At 46.5% G+C, this 17,446-nt stretch overlaps 1 protein-coding gene across 5 annotated transcripts in view; it reads left to right on the top strand.

Annotated features, from left to right (window-relative positions):
• The window catches only part of LOC138792603 (cyclic AMP-dependent transcription factor ATF-7-like), a 68,957-nt gene that overhangs the window by 37,829 nt on the left and 13,682 nt on the right, over positions 1-17,446 (top strand). For all 5 annotated transcript variants that reach the window (XM_069970221.1, XM_069970222.1, XM_069970219.1 and 2 more), the window contains 2 exons: positions 15,605-15,701; positions 16,583-16,704. In XM_069970221.1, the coding sequence (XP_069826322.1) occupies positions 15,605-15,701; positions 16,583-16,704 (219 nt within the window). The remainder of the gene's footprint in view (positions 1-15,604; positions 15,702-16,582; positions 16,705-17,446) is intronic.

Here is a 17,446-nt window from a genome sequence, read left to right as displayed (position 1 = left end):
TCATATAGCGGTCCTTGTGGCGGAACTAGTCAGTCATTACAGCGCTGGTCAGGCCCAGAACATTTCTCTGGGCGTGCTTCACAGTGCAGCACCTTATTTGCATCACACAGAGGTGTGATTACAGCACCATACAGCCCCAGGACTGTCGGGGTGATTCAGCTAGATTATCGTTGCATACAACATGGGAGTGAATAAAAAGAATCCAGGGCATCCAGGGACACGGGCAATAAATATGTTAGCAATATTTAGTAGGTTAATGGCATTATTTAAGCTGATTGGTTCCATTTTAAGTCTTCTAGTACTTATCAGCTGCTGTATGCCTTACAGCAAGTGAAGATTTATTTCCAGGCTGGCACAGTGCTCTCTACTGCCACCTTTGATAGTGACAGGAAATGTCCAGAGACTGAGAGGTTTTCTATTGGGATGAACCACTGCTATGGACAGAGAGCACTGTGTCAGACTGGAAAGAATACTCAGCCAATAGGGATTACACATCCCTTACCACAGGTTACTGTCAACAAACCATCCATTTTTTATTTGATTATTTATTTATTTTTAATAAATAGTCCTGATGCCTTGTATGAGGTCGGAGTTTTTAATTAGTACTCAAGCCTGAGCTGCTGTCAACTTTGGTAGGTGATAGGCAGTGTTGAAGGTAGATGTTGGCGTTTGCACCAGGTTTGAGTATGAATTAAAAACTCCAACCTCATACAAGGCATTTGTGCACTTTTGGGGGACTATTACCTGTGTAAAGGCCTTATTCCACCAACAGATCTGTCAACAGATTATATGCCAAAGATTTGAAGCCAAACCCAGGAGTGAATTTGAAAAGAGGAGAAATCCAGTCTTTCCTATATGACCTGTTCTCTGATTATAGTCTGTTCCTGGGTTTGGCTTCAAATTTTTGGCAGATAATCTGTCGTCAGATCTGTTGGTGGAATAGGGCCTTTAGTTGTATTAAAAAAAAAAAAAAACTGGAGAAAGTTATGCAAGTAGAGTGTATCACTATTGACTCAGTATTCCCAAGGATTGCAAGCCCTCGGCTGCACACTCAGACACAAGGAACTATAATTGCAGTGATTTCTCCGGAGAACCCCTTTAAGAGGCAGTGACAAGATCTATTTGTATGGCTGTCTAGTTTTTGCACTTAGTGCCATCCATCAGTTGTGCTATTGAAACATTTCAAGACTCGTTTTCTTTCTTTTTCCCATGTAACATTTTTTACTTTAAATGCTTTACCTTGACACAATCTCTGTATTTGGATTGCATGTTCATGTTGCAGGTATGAGCCATTGTTTTTGGTGACTAGAAATCCTTACTTGATCTCATAGTTGCTGCATAAGATGTTTCTGCAACAAGTCTTGTCAGATCCCGGGCACTTTTTCTTTTGATAGGAAGCCAGGTATATGTTGATCCCTTTCCATAGATACCAACAAGAATATTACAAACAAAGTTACCCGGCAGGTTAAACATAAGCAAGTTATCTAACATTTATGTACTCATGGCATGGGGCTTTATCCTATAGCTTTGTTGTGTACATTGTAGATGGTATCTCACTAGTTAGACCTGTCAAGGGTTTACACAAGAACTGTGTCAAGATGTATCTTATTTATACATAATGTTGGCCTGTGACACTTGGTTAGGCCTTTATGGCAGCCAATATACAGCCAGCTACAGGTGTACAGGGAGCCCCAAGTTCTAGAAGAACCTAGTCCTAAACAAGTGTAGAGCACTGTTGGGTCCAAGAAAAGTATTGTGTGCATTGTTCTTTTACTCATTGTCATCCGATTAGGGTTCTTGATGGAACATCAACCTTTATGAATAAGATCCCAAGATACCCATTATCCTAAAAAGTGCACCGTAGCCGAAAAACAGCAGCAAGCTTCGCTGAAATGGGGCTGAGCTGCAATATCAGACATGGACTGTTTCTGGGAAAAAACATGTAAAGGCTCCCTTAAAGGAGAAGTCCGGCCAAAATTATTTTTTTATGTTATTACTTATGAAAAGTTACACAATTTTCTAATGTACATTAATTATGGGAAATGCTCATATACTGCTATTTCCCTTAATTTAGTGTATCAGGAAGTGTTAGAATTCTCTCAGATCCAGTGATGTCACGACGAAAGGTGTAATTCCTATGGAGTGTCCAGCAGGTGGCGCTCTTTATATAGAAGTCAATGAGTAGCATTGACTTCTATATATAGTGCGCCCCTGCTGGACACTCCATAGGAATTACAGTGTATGTAATGTAATGTTATGCACTGTACTTTTAGGGACTTCATGAATACATTTATAGAATACTTTGGGGAACAAGGACACTTGCTCCCCAAAGTATCCCATAAATGTATTCAATGAATAGATTTGCTGGGCACCGAGCAGGGAGGGAGAGAGGTGCAATCTACCTCCCCCCCTCCCTGCTCGGTGCTGAGAACATATACAAAGTACTACTCCCCCATTATCTGCAGAGTAGTACCTGTGCTATCCCTATCACCACCGCCGCTGCTCACACAGGGGCTACCTCTGACTGCCGCTCACTGCCACCCGCCCGCCCGCGCCGCTACTCACTATCCAGCCGGCCGCTCGCTCACTCCCACCCGCCCGCGCCGCTACTCACTATTCGGCCGGCCGCGCCGCTCCTCACTATCCCTGACTCCCGCTAGCACGCCCCGTTCCTCACCCCGTTCCTCACCGCTCCTCACACTATCTGGACGGCCGCCGCGCTCTGCTCATGCATGCGTCAGCCCGCCCCCACCCCGGCCGGGGACACCAGGAAGTGCCGTGCGGGTGGGACACCAGGAAGTGCCGTGCGGGGGGGAGTGAGTGAGCGGCCGGCTGGATAGTGAGTGGCGGCGCAGGCGGGTGGCAGTGAGCGGCAGTCAGAGGCAGCCCCTGTGTGAGCGGCGCGGGCGGTGATAGGGATAGCACAGGTACTACTCCCCCATTATCTGCAGATAATAGGTGAGTAGTACCTTGTATATGTTTCCAGCACCGAGCAGGGAGGGGGGAGGTAGATTGCACCTCCCTGCCCGGTGCCCAGCAAATCTATTCATTGAATACATTTATGGGATACTTTGGGGAGCAAGGTCACTTGCTCCCCAAAGTATTCTATAAATGTATTCATAAAGTCCCCAAAAGTACAGTGCAGAACATTACATTACATACACTGTAATTCCTATGGAGTGTCCAGCAGGGGCACACTATATATAGAAGTCAATAGTACTCATTGACTTCTATATAAAGAGCTTATATAGGAATTACACCTTTCGTTGTGACGTCACTGGATCTGAGAGAATTCTAACACTTCCTGATACACTAAATTAAGGGAAATAGCAGTATATGAGCATTTCCCATAATTAATGTACATTAGAAAATTGTGTAACTTTTCATAAGTAATAACATATAAAAAAATAATTTTGGCCGGACTTCTCCTTTAACCTCTTAAGGACCCATGACGTACCGGCACGTCATGGATCACTGTCACTTAAGGACCCATGACGTACCGGTACGTCATCCCTTTAAACGGGCGCCGCGGCCGGCCGGGTCCCGATCGGGGGAGATAGCCTGCTATAATACATAGCAGGCCATCTCTCCCTGTCGGCATGGAGGGTTGTTAACCCCCCCCATGCCGACGATCGCCGCTATTGGCTGATAAGCCCATAGCGGCGATCGGAACCTTTCCGGGCCATCGGTGGCCCGATGACCCGGAAAAAAATGGCGGTCGGTGCTGTCCGAGGACGGCACCGACCGCCATTACTGTAAAAAGTAATGGTGGTCACGGTACCACCGTCCCGATCGCCGTGAACGGCCGGCCAGCCGGCCGGCCGTTCACGGCGATCAAAGTCCCCACAAGTAATAAATACCTGCTCCGGACCCCTCAGCTAGGTAGCTGAGGGGTCCGGAGCAGGTATTTGTACATTACTCACCTGTCCCGGGGTCCTGATCGGCGTCTTCCGGGTTCCCGGCGTCCTCTTCATCTTCGGCTTCTTCCGTGAGTCCCGATCGTCTCTTTCCGGCTCCAGCGTCGTCTATTTTCGTATTTTTCCGGCTCCAGCGTCGTCTATTTTCGGATCTTGCGCTCTGCTGCCCCCTAGCGGCTGATAAGTGTAATACACGTATCAGCCACTACAGGGATGTTCAGAATGTAGTAAAAAAAAAATTTTTTTTCCCAATTTTTTTTTTTTCTATTTTCCGCACCCTATCGCCGCTGAGTGTTGATCAGCATCGCACGAAAGTGCGCTGCTAATCAGCAACTCCTCCTTTTTGGCGTAGGGTGGTTTTTTTTTATATCCTACTGCCACGGTCTGCTGATAAGTGCCGAACATAAGTGCGGCATTCATCAGCAACACCATTTTTGGCGTAGTTTTTTTTTGTATACTTACTGTAAAAAACACGTAAAAAAACACTACATTACACCACACTACATTGAATAAAGTTTTACACTACACCACTACATACCCCATATACCAATCCCCATATAAAGATGGCCCCCCAGGGTGTTTTCGGTATCGGACGCATACATTATTATTGCCTCCGACACCGAAACAGCCAGTGAGGATGAATGGGGGGATCCTTCTTTCCTCCATTCATCCTCATCCTCCTCATCATCCAGTGACGTGTCTGGGAGTAGCGTAGCGTACGCTGCCCCCCAGACACGTCTTTTCCGCCAGTACCGTCCCAATAAGAGATGACGGTATGGCGTGAAATTCTACAAACTCTGTGAGAGTACCTCAGGGTACACTTACAGATTTAGGGTACGTGCACACTGCGAAATGGCGAAGGATAACCCTTCGTGCATTCCGCAGCTGGCACCCGCCGGCGGACTGATGCAGGGGCGCGTCTCCGCCCGTGTCATAGACTCTATCCTATGCACGGGCGGATTCCATCATCAGTCATTCCATCAACATGTTGGACGCAGAGCGGAATCCGCCCGTGCATAGAATGGAGTCTATGACACGGACGGAGACGCGCGCCCGCATCAGTCCGCCGGTGGGTGCCAACTGTGGAATGCACAAAGGGTTATCCTTCGCGATTCCGCAGTGTGCACGTACCCTTAGAGTGTATGAAGGAAGGGACACTCGAATCCAGCCCCCAGATGCCCCCTCCCCCCCATCCTCGGAGTTAGTGGGAAGATCGTCCGGGAACTGATCTTCCCACTGCTGGATAAAGGTCACCACCTGTACGGGGATAACTCTTATACCAGCACCCCCTCTTCCGGTCCCTCGCTGCCCGAGCTACTGTAGCTTGCGGCACGATCCGAACATATCAGAAGCAGTAATAGCGCCCTAATATTTAGCAGCGATGGAGCGGACCCAGCGCTTCTGGATATGAAGGACCCCGTATCGCACCAGGACAACATTTTCCAGGTGACGTCCCCCACACTGGAGAAAGGGAGACCCCAGAAGAAGTGCGGAGTGTGGGGTAACAGGGGGATCAGGAAGGACGCCATTTTCCAGTGTGACACCTGTCCTGATCACCCCGGCCTCTGCATACTGGATCGCTCCAAGGCGTACCACACGTCATTGGGGTTCTACATTATCTAAATTCTGTCCCTTATTCCTATTTCAGGGGTCACGTTGATCCAGGGATTATTCTGATCGCCATTATGGAGTCGGGAAGGAATTTTTCCCCTGTGATGAGGCTACTGTCGTCTGCCTTACGAGGGTTTTTTGCCTTCCCCTGGATCAACACAGGTTGAATTTGATGGACACCTGTCCTTTCCAACCTTATAAACTAATAATTGCCCTAACAGGGCTCCAGATGGCGACCAAAATGGTCGCCAATGCGACTAATATTTTGCAAATGGCGCCCAGATTTATTAATCTGGGCGCCATTTGCGACTGGCCCCGGCGGCGGCGCGCTGTCTCTTTAAGTCCGGTCCCCGGCTGATGCGCGGCTGATGCGCGGCTGCCGGGGGTGTCCCATCCTATCCCCGGCAGCGCGGCGCATCAGTGAGCTGCCTGGGGCCCTGACTTCCGGCACAGGAAGCGCGCGTCAGAGACGCTTCCTGTGTCAGAAGTCACAGCCCCGGCGTACAGAGAGCTCACTGACGCGCCGCGCTGCCGGGGATAGGAAGGGACACCGCCGGCAGCCGCGCATCAGCCGGGGACAGCGTCCGAAGAAGAAGAGGATCGCCGGGGGAGCGGGTTGTCAGGTGAGTTTGTGTGTTTGTTTTTTTTAAATACTGCTTAGCATAGAGGAGGAGGGGGGGGGGGGGGCATCTATAATGAGGGGAAGAGAAGGGGGGGGCATCTAAAATGGGGGGAAGAGAAGGGGGGGCATCTATAATGGGGGGAGAAGAGGGGCCATGTTCAAGGGGGGGAGAGGGGGCTATCTATAAGGGGAGGGGGTATCTATAAGGGGGGGAGAAGAGGGGGCATCTACAATGGGGAGGAGGAGGGGGCATCTATAATGGGGGTAGAGGGGGTCATCTATAAGGGGAGGGGGTATCTATAAGGGGGGGAGAAGAGGGGGCATCTATAATGGGGGGGGGGGAGAGAGGGCATCTATAATGGGGGGGGGAGAGGGGGCATCTATAATGGGGGGGGGAGAGAGGGCATCTATAATGGGGGGGGAGAGGGGGCATCTATAATGGGGGGGAGAGGGGGCATCTATAATGGGGGGGAGAGGGGGCATCTATAATGGGGGGGAGAGGGGGCATCTATAATGGGGGGGAGAGGGGGCATCTATAATGGGGGGGAGAGGGGGCATCTATAATGGGGGGGAGAGGGGGCATCTATAAGGGGAGGGGGTATCTATAATGGGGGGGAGAGGGGGCATCTATAATGGGGGGGAGAAGGGGGCATCTATAATGGGGGGGAGGAGGGGGTCATCTATAAGGGGAGGGGGCCATCTATAAGTGTAGGGCAAACTGGCTGCAGACACTGGGAGGTAGATATATGCACAATTCTTATTATCAGGGCCCCTCAGGTGTCTGTATTGTAGGGGGTCACTTGCATTAGTCACTAGGTGAGAGATATATCTATCTATATACACATCTTGTGGGGGGTCACTATGGCTGCAGTCATAAGTCTAGCTCAGTATGTATAGACTGTTGCAAGCTTTTAAAGGGAACCTGTCACCCCCGGTGACGGGGTGACAGGCTCCCAACCCCCCGTTAGTGCCCCCTATACTCACCTCATCGCGCCGGATCCCGCTTCTGAAGATGGTCGGGTCACGGAGATCTCAGCCGCTGCAGCCTGACGCGCACACTGAGAGATGAGTCCAACACTCATAGAGAATGATGGAGCGCTGGACTCTCCTGTCATTCTCTGAGCGTTGGACTCATCTCTCAGCGCGCGCCGGGCTGCAGCGGCTGAGATCTCCGTGACCCGACCATCTTCAGAAGCGGGATCCGGCGCGATGAGGTGAGTATAGGGGGTTCTAACGGGGGGTTGGGAGTCTGTCACCCCGGCATGGGGGTCAACAGGTTCCCTTTAAGTTCAAGTTCAGAAGAGTAAGCCTCATTAAAAGGCTAGCCAAGTGAAGCTGAAGTACTGAGTCAGACTGGATATGGTTGTCAGACTGTATATGGTTGTCAGGTTGCAAGTTTCCATGTTGAACATTTTCAAACTAAGAAAAGAGAGAATCTAAAGGAGGAGGAGGCTGCCGTGGCCTCTGCACACAGTAAGTCCCATGTAACATAACATTAATTTTACATGGTTTAAAATGTTGGCGACCAAATATTCTATTTGGCGCCTAAATTTTTCAGGTTAGGAGCCAATGGCTCCTAGGTAAATTTTTTAGTCTGGAGCCCTGCCTAATACCCCCAAATAAATCAGAATTGTCCCTTTTCCCCAGCTAAGTAGGTATGGCCGCCATTCCCATTAGAGGATGCCATGATGCAATTACAAAGCCTCTGTGCGGCCAGGACAGTAGAAACCCCCCACAAGTGACCCCATTCTGGAAACTACACCCCATAAGGAATCTAACAAGTGGGGCAGCGGGGATATGGCCCCCTGGTGACGGCCACATTTGGGACGTGAAAATGAAAAAAATGGTATTTTTTTTTTTCACGGCACATGTTCTACACATGTGCCCATCACTAGTGGGGTCCATATGCTCACTGCACCCCTTGTTAGATTCCTTATGGGGTGTAGTTTCCAGAATTGGGTCACTTGTCGGGGGTTTCTACTGTTCTGGCAGCACAGGAGCTTTGTAATTGCGACATGGCCTCCATCCCCCATTCCAGCCTCTAAATGGCGCTCTGTCCTTTTGGTGACTTGCCCTGTGCCCATATGGCACATTATGCCCACATGTGGGGTATTTTCGTACTCAGGGGAAACTACCCTAAACGTTTTGTGTTCATTTTCTTTTTTAACCCCTTGTGGAAATGGAAAAAAATCAAGGCTAGACCAACATTTAGTGTAATTTTTTTTTAATTTTTACTCTAAATCATTGATCTTGTCTTGATTTTTTCATTTTCACAAGGGGTTAAAAGATAAAAAAAACCACAATGTGTAGAGCAATTTCCCCTGAGTACGGAAATACCCCACATGTGGACATAAAGCGCCATGCGGGTGCAGGGTAAGCCTCCAAAGGGAAGAAGCGCCATTTGGTTTTTGAAGGCTGGATTTGGATGGAATGGATTTCGAGGGGCCATGTTGCATTCAAAAGGCCTCTGTGTTGCCAAGACAGTTAAACCCCCCACAAGTGACCCTATTATGGAAACTACACCCCTCAAGGAATGTAACAAGGGGTGTAGTCAGCATATGGACCCCACTGGTGACGGGCACAAATGTGGAACAATGTGGCGTGAAAATGAAATATTAAATTTTTTACACTATAATGTTGGTCTAGCCTTGAATTTATCATTTTCACAAGGGGTTAAAAGAGAAAAAAAAACACAAAATGTGTAGAGCAATTTCCCCCGAGTCCGTAAATACCCCACATCTGGACATAAAGCGCCATGTGGGCGCAGGGCAAGCCTCCGAAGGGAAGGAGCGCCATTTGGATTTTAGAGGTTGGATTTGGCTAGAATGGATGATGAACGCCATGTCGCATTTACAGAGCCCTCGTGCTGCCAAAACACTGGAAACCCCCCACAAGTGACCCCATTCTGGAAACTACACCCCTCAAGGAATCTAACAAGGGGTGCAGTGAGGATATGGACCCCTGGATGACGGGCACATTTGTGCCATGAAAGTGAAAAAATGAAAATTTTCACTTTCACGTCACATTTTTCCACATTTGTGCCCGTCACCAGTGGGGTCCATATGCTCACTGCACCCCTTGTTAGATTCCTTGAGGGGTGTAGTTTCCAGAATGGGGTCACTTGTGGGGGGTTTCCAGTGTCTTGGCAGCACAAGGGCTCTGTAAATGCGACATGGCCCTTGAAATCCATTCCAGTGAAATCCAGCTTCCAAAAGCCAATTGGCGCTCCTTCCCTTTGGAGGCTCGTCCTGCGCCCGCTTGGCACTTTATGTCCACATGTGGGGTATTTCCGTACTCGGGAGAAACTGCGCTACATGTTTTGTGTTTTTTTTTTCCTTTTATCCCTTTGTGAAAATGAAAAATTGAAGGCTAGAACAACATTTTAGTGTAAAAAATACTTTAGTCTTTTTTCAAGCCATATTGTTTGGAAAATCTGTGAAGCACCTGTGGGGTCCAGATGCTCACCGCACCCCTTGTTACATTCCTTGAGGGGTGTAGTTTTCTAAATGGTGTCCCTTTAGGGGTGTTTTTTAGGTTTTGGCACCCCAGAGCCTCTGCCAAGCTGAAGTGGTACAGTCAGAAATGACCAAATATAATGGAGCCATTGAAATTCACTAGGCGCTCCCTTATATCTGAGGCTTGTGGTTGCGTCAAATAGCGCAATAGGGCCACATATGGGGTATTTCTATAAACTGCAGAAACGGGGCAATCAATATTGGGGTGCATTTCTCTGGTAATAGGTTTATAATTATGAAAAATATTGGATTACAATAAAATCTCTGCACAGAAAATTAAAATTTTCAAATTTCTTACACACTTAGCTTTTATTTCTGTGACTCCCCTAAAGGGTTAAAAAACTTTCTGGATGTGCTTTTGCAGAGTTTAGGGGGCGCAGTTTCTGAAATGGGGTGCTTTGTGGGGCTTTCTAACACACAGTCCCCTCAAATACACTTTAAACCTGAACAGTTCCCTAAAAATATCTGATTTTGAAATTTTACTGAAAATTTGGAAATTTGCTGCTAATGTTTTAAGCTTCCTATTGTCTAAAAATAATGAAATATAGTTTAATAAATGCCGCCAACATAAAGAAGACATGTTGCTAATGCTATTTAATATATAATTTATGTGGTATAACCATTTTCTGTATAAGCAGAAAAGGTTTAAAGTTGGAAAAATGCATTTTTTCACAATTTTTCACGCTATTTTGAGTTTTTTCATAAAGATTCGTTATAAGTATCGACTCCAATTTACAAGAAATGTGAAGTACAATATGTCACGAGAAAACAATCTCAGAATCAGCCGGATAGGTAAAAGCATCCCGAAGTTATTAATGAATAAAGTGACACTGGTCAAATTCATAAAATTTGCTCCGGTCCTTAAGGCCATTTCAGGCCCGGTCCTTAAGGGGTTAAAGGGGTTATCCAGTGCTAGAAAAACATGGCCACTTTTTCCCCCTCTCTTGTCTCCAGATTGGGTGGGGTTTGAAACTCAGGTCCATTGAAGTAAATGGAGCTTAACTGCAAGCCACACCTGAGCTGGAGACTAGAGGGGGAAAAGTGCCCATGTTTTTGTTGCGCTGGATAAGCCCTTTAAATAGGTTTCCAGCCCAAAAACTAGTGATGGCCTCTCTATAAAAGTAGTTTGAGAAGTGCTGATAGTTTATTTCAGGCACCAAGGGTGTAACAATGTACGTAGGTTGTTTGTAGTTGTAGTCCGTGTTACTGCAGAGGTGCTCCTATGAAGGTGACGCATGCTGCGGCTCAGCAACGCCCCTTTGATACTTTCTCTGAGCATGATATAGTGATGGAGTCCTTCTAAAGGGGTATCCCCCATGTCATCATCTTAACTTCCCAGCCCACTCCAGCCTGTTCTTGGCCACCAAAAACAGCTAAAGGGGGAAAGTTACACAATTTGCACAACTCCTATTGACTTTAATTGGAGTTTCTCCTGCTTCTGCTGCTTTCAAGGGTCAGGAAAGAAAGATTACAAGATACGGGATAGCCCTTTAAGCATTAACTACTAATATTACTTCTCCTTTAAACATTTTGGGAGCGTGCTCCAGCAGTCCCACATGTGTAATGACTCATCACAAACTGCAAGAGCCGTCATGTCAGTCCAAGCCTACACATACTGTTGTTTTATAATGCCTCCTTTTTTTAATTTTGTAACATTTGTTTAAAGTTAACCTATAGATACGTTGCCAAGATGTTTATCGAACACAATGAAACCCTGCTTAGTACAGTTAATGATGTGATTTGTTGTGGCATGATGTGATGAGTACATAGACTCTGGTGTTATATAAGTCATAGCTGTGCCGCACTGTTGTGCCCTCTCTTATGAGAAAGTTATGTACAGTGTTTGTAGAAGGGGATTATGTACTATGTATGTATTTTTCTTATGATGTGCAGCGTATAGACAGTTGACCCTGATTTTACACAGCATTCAGAGGCTGGCAGTGACAGGGTTACTTCTCACAGACAAGATGAGTCACAGTCATCCTTTTGGTGGCCATATACTGCTGTCTAGGTTATTTACACTGGTAGTTGATTCATACCCAGTGATGCACATAGCTGTTACTTTTTAGAAAGTGCTCCCTGCTGTCTAGATGCAATCATACTACGAACCTGTGACTCACAATCAGAGAGGACAGAAGCCGAAAATGTCCTGACATCTCATGGGAATAATTCATAACCTGTAAATGTTGTCAGTAAGAGTTTTAGAAATCTTCCTCTTACAAACTAAATGGCTGAAGGATGTTGGTTAGGTCAGTGCATGACACCTTAAAGAGGCTCTCTATGTAGGTTTATGCTGTCCTATCTAAGGGTAGCATATAGTAGTGACAGAGAAGCAGAACAGAATGATGTATAACTTACTTTGTTCTGTGCAGCTGATTCAGAGATCTCCTCCTGAATGACATGGATAATAAGTAGTTCTCTCCATTATGTGCATGCGCCCAGTAGTCCTGGATATTCATGAGAAGCAGAAAACTCTGCCCACCAGCTGTTGATTGGCAGCTATCTATCCATGATGTGTATAGGCAGTCGGCTGCCAGTCAGCAGCAGGAGGGCGGGGGAGAGGTATAGCAAGAATCCTATTCTCCTGCATATTAGGAGAACGGCTGAACATAATGATGCAAGTGATACACAATCTCCTCAGCATTTTTGTCACTAATTTATGCTGCCCTCATTTAAAGCAGCATAAACCTACTGACATATTCCCTTTAAAGAGTACCTGTCAGTAGAAAAAACATTTGCGATGTCACAGATCGGTCTGAGTGTTCAGGCGGCAACTGATCAGGAAAACCAGCGGGGAGACGACTGTGCTGGCATATGTTCCTCTCCCCGCTCTGTCTGTGTGAGTTGGATGGCTCCATAGACTTACATTATGTGGCCGTCAAGGTCATGTGACACTGAGCTGTCAAAGAACGTGCTATGCAGGGTCTTCTTCCTGCTTTTGACCGGTCTCTGTGACAGGCCAAATGTTTTTTTTTATTTCTAATGACAGATACTCTTTAAAAAGGAAATTCTGTTAAACAAATGTTGTTAATACCAAGTAATAATCCTCAGTATATAACTGTGTCTGTTGTTTCTCCACATAATTCCTCACCACTTACTGGCCCAATAATGTGGTGTTATAGGTAGTCACCTAGGGTTATAACCGGCAGTTTAGCTGTCTGAGTGCACACACGCTCAGTTGTAGCCCTAGGAGTTGTGAGGTGTCTGAATATGAAACAGAATAAGGTGACAACTAGGAACTAATATGAGAAGCTCAGTGGTGAGGGAGCACAGTATGACGTGCACAAGAGACTGTACACATCGGCCTCATTTATCAAAAGTGCGTGTGTGGGGGGGGGGGGGGGGGGGGAAATCTACCTTGCCCAGAGCCACCAATCGGATCTCTGTAAAATGAGAACTAACGCTAATTCGTTGCTATTGGCGACAAAGACACCACCACACCTATCCTCAGGTTGTGTATGGTATTACAACTTCATTTATTGCTTTGTTCATTATTATTAAACTGAGTTGCATTACCACACACAAACTAAGGACAAGAGTGGTGCTGTTTCTGGGGAAAAGCAGCTGTCCTTGCCTAACCCTGGATAGCACCTTAATGTGCTGAGTAATTTCAGTACGTCATGAAATATTTCTAGTCCACTGGCAAGAACTAGAACGAGTTGGGAGAAGTGCGCAGCTGAGTGCTTCACTCCCCGTTGCTAGGAGTTGATGAGAGAAGCTCTCAGCCTTGTGCTTCTCCTGAGCTGTTCTAGGGATCTCAAACAGTACCCCAAAAGATTTCAGACTAATGTTTAAAGTGACAGTAGCACGTTAAGTACAGTGCTTTTGGGATCACTTACTAGAGGGTGGCACTGTAACCAGTTATAAGGACAGCCTAGAATCTGAGGGGAGTGTGATACACACTTGTAATAAACTAGCCCAACCTGCCAATTATGACAGCCAAAGGTCTGATATCTGTTCGGGACTCCTAATTGTTCTTAATATTTCCAACATGGCAGATCCTTTGTTCTTATGGAAATAAGCTGATGTCAGAGTCGTCTGAGACCGATTCCCCTCACCCCAGTGAAATAAACATGCAAACATGGCCGAGCGTGCATGTCTGAGGTGGAGTAAGGAGAAATGGCTGCCGTCCAAGCAGTGCTTGGCCAGCTTTAGGATTGTGTATGCTGTAACAGATGCCAGTGCATAGAACTAGACACAGACATAGTGTTCTGGCCATACATGTATGCTAGTACATAATAAAAACTAAATAAAGCTAATGCTGCATTTTTACAGCATGTATCAAAAAATATATCCATATTAAGTGTCCCTAAAACCATGTAACACTAATGTAGTCCACTGCTGTTCCCTCGCTTGTTCCTATCTCCTAATACGCGTTAAATAATGAATTATGATCACATATGAAATAATCTCCAGCACTTTTCTTCCCTTTCCCAGCTGCCTCCCCCTCCTCACATACACATATGCTCTCCTTCAACCGAGAGGAAGTGGAGGAACATGGCTGTGTGATTGTATGTGTGCAGTAATCCCATAGCTCTCATGTTTCCGCAGGCTGTGCGTGCCAGGCCTGGACACGGCTTCCAGGGGCCTATTTTTCCTGAGGTTGTTTTGGCACTAAAAGCACGGGACTTGAGGGGGTGCGGTGCCCTTTCTTCACTTTTCCTGGCTGCTGGAATGCATTTCTCAGCTGTTAGGAGAACTCCCCATATTCTTCTCAATTCCCCTCCTAATTTATCACTATGACACTGCTGTGTAGCTGCTTTTTGTATGTATGTCTTTAGGATTCTGTGGTTTTCATTGTGTGTGTGTAACACCTAAATTCAAGCAGGAATCTTAATGCTGCGTTAATCACAGCGTTAGTCCAAGTGCAGCAGACTGATCATATTGCTTTTTACATAAAGATTAGCACAACTGTTCTGTCCTGAACAGATTTGTAATTCTATACTGGCACAAACACTGACTCATTTGGCTCTTCCTTTTAGAATTTAAAAAATGCGCTATATGGATTTATCAGCAGGTTAGATTCTTCTTTAGGGTGCCTTCACACCTACCGGATCCACAGCGGATCTCACTTCTGCGGATTCGAAGCGAGAACCGCTCCGGATCCAGTATCAATTCACCCCTATGATAGCACATATTCGCAGCAGGATTGACATCCCGCTGTGAATATGTGCTTTAACTCCCTGGTGACCGCAGCCCCGCCGCTGCATTCCCCATCGCCGGCGGCGATCATAGGGGTGAATTGATACCGGATCCGCAGCGGTTCTCGATTCGAATCCGCAGAAGTGAGATCAGCTGTGGATCCGGTAGGTGTAAGGGCACCCTTAAAGGGATTGGCCACTTTATAGTAAAATTGCTCAATGTACAGTATTAGTAAGTGTACTCACTGCACTTACTGACAGCAGCTCCCTGTGTACCTCATACAGCTAATAACAGACTCCCCTCCTCCAGGCTGTGCTGTCCTGCTCTGCTCTGAGGTGAGTCTGTCCATAAGATGGCCGACATGGAGGAGCATGTGACCATGCCCTGTTCTCTGTATCTTTTATAAAAGTATACAGGCTCAGTGGTGGACACTGGGGACGGGGCATGGTCTTGTGCTCCTCCATGTCAGCCATCTTATGGACAGCCCCACCACAGAGCAGAAAGCATAGCCTAGAGGAGGGAAGTCAGATTTTAGCTTGATGAGGTACACAGGGAGCTGCTGTCAGTAAGCAATGTGAGTACAGTTACTAATACTGTACACAACAATTTTACTATAAAATGGACAACCCCTGTAAGTTTCCCTTTAAGGCATATATTCACCACTTGCCCCAATAGTCTAAAGAACGGTACATTATTCATTTTTTTTGTGTATAGATAAAAATGGTTCTTCTAGATTCTAGTTTAGGTTTAGCAGCAACACGTATAGCACTTTTAACCATGTGTTTTCTTTTATATAGCGTTTTACAAATGAAGATCATCTGGCTGTACACAAACACAAGCATGAGATGACCCTGAAGTTTGGGCCTGCAAGGACTGACTCTGTGATCATCCAAGGTAATACCATGCACCATTTTGCAGAGAATTCAGAGGAAAAATAAAGGGCCTTGTTGACAAACTCTTGGAGCCATCCAGTCATTATATGTTTATGGCAGAAAGTGCAAAGAATCATATGGATCAAGCTCCATTACATTTAAAGTGAATGCCACAATCAATAGCAATCGCATTTAAATAATTTGTGTAGCCTACTGTATGTGCCGGTTATCTTAAAGGGGTGCTCCAGAATGGGGCACTTTCTGGGGGGGACCGGGGAGAAGGTGGCTGAAATAAAAGACGTCCACTCACCTCCCCGATTCCAGCGGCGGGTCACTCATCGCGGCGCTCCGGTACCCGGTTCCTGGCCGCAGCCACTCAGTGAAGGAGGCGGGATCCGAGCGGACTTCAAACGGTGCCCCCACACTGGATAACCCCCTTAACTTTGCTACTACAGCCTGCCTCAGACAAGCATCAGTGCAGTAGCATAGTAAATGTAACTATAAAAGTCTCCTATGACAATCACCCCCCTTTTCACATATTTCAAATAAAGTGAATATGAAGCATTACTTAAAGGGATACTCCAGCTAGGGGTGGGGGGCACTTTTTTGCTGGGTCCCGCATCGGTGCCCGGTTCCCGGCCGCTTCCTGGTGTCTGACGCGGGCCCGAGACATGATGTCTCAGGTCCGCTTAGCCAGTCAGTGAAGGAGGCGGGATCCATTTCAAGTCCGCTCAGATCCTGCCGCGATGCGGGACCCACCGCTGGAACCAGGGAGGTGAGTGGACGTCTTTTCTCTCAGCCACCTCGTCCCCAGTCCCAGCAAAAAAGTGCCCCCCTGCTGGAGTACCTCTTTAAGTTTTATATCTCTTACATTGTATTTGGTACTTTTTTCTGTCTTTATAGATCAAACTCCTACTCCCACACGTTTTTTGAAGAACTGTGAAGAAGTCGGTCTATTCAATGAGTTGGCCAGCTCCTTTGAGCATGATTTCAAGAAAGGCGCTGAGGATGAAGATGACAAAAAGGTAAATCTTGAAACTAGTCTCAAGCTTATTTAGGAGCAGTCATTCTTAAAGGGAAACGGGCAGGAGACCGGGGCAGACCTCTCGTCTTCTTGCTCGTTATGCTGATGAGCAAAGAGGAGTCAGATGTCACTGCGCAGTGATTTCCTATAGACGTTGGACTTGTTTCTGCTTATAAGCATAATGAGCGCAAAGACATGCGGGGAAGACAGGACCAGCATTCAAAGTGTTATCAGGAGGAGTGGTAAGTATCTGAAGCTATATTAAGGGGTAGGGTGGGTTCTGACCTGGTCTCCTGCCTCAAAGGTTCCCTTTAATGCAATGAAGTTACATGTTGTAGAGCTTCTTAGTTTTAAGCTACATTCACATATGTAACCGTTCTCGACATTATGCTGCAGATTTGATACGGAGTTTAAATATTTTCTATATTGGTTTAACAGCAGCAAATCCGCAGCAGCAAATTCACAATGGGTGCAGTGTGTGTGAATGCGTAATTATCGCTGAGAGTTTCTCGCACATAAATCCACAGTGATAATACTGATTGCTATAAAGTCAATGTATGTGTATTCTCGCTGCGTGTTTGGTGCGATTTTTACACGCGAGTTTTGATTTTCACATGATTTTCACAAGAGAATTTAACACCACAAAAAACGCAGCTACTTTCGTGCGATAAATACACAGCGATACGGTATGTGTGAAGGCACCCTAAAGGAGATTTACTGGACTGGGAAAAAATGTCAAGATA

The sequence above is a fragment of the Dendropsophus ebraccatus genome, chromosome 5 (assembly GCF_027789765.1).
Source record: "Dendropsophus ebraccatus isolate aDenEbr1 chromosome 5, aDenEbr1.pat, whole genome shotgun sequence".
NCBI lineage: Eukaryota > Metazoa > Chordata > Amphibia > Anura > Hylidae > Dendropsophus > Dendropsophus ebraccatus.
This window is presented reverse-complemented; position numbering and strand designations above follow the sequence as displayed.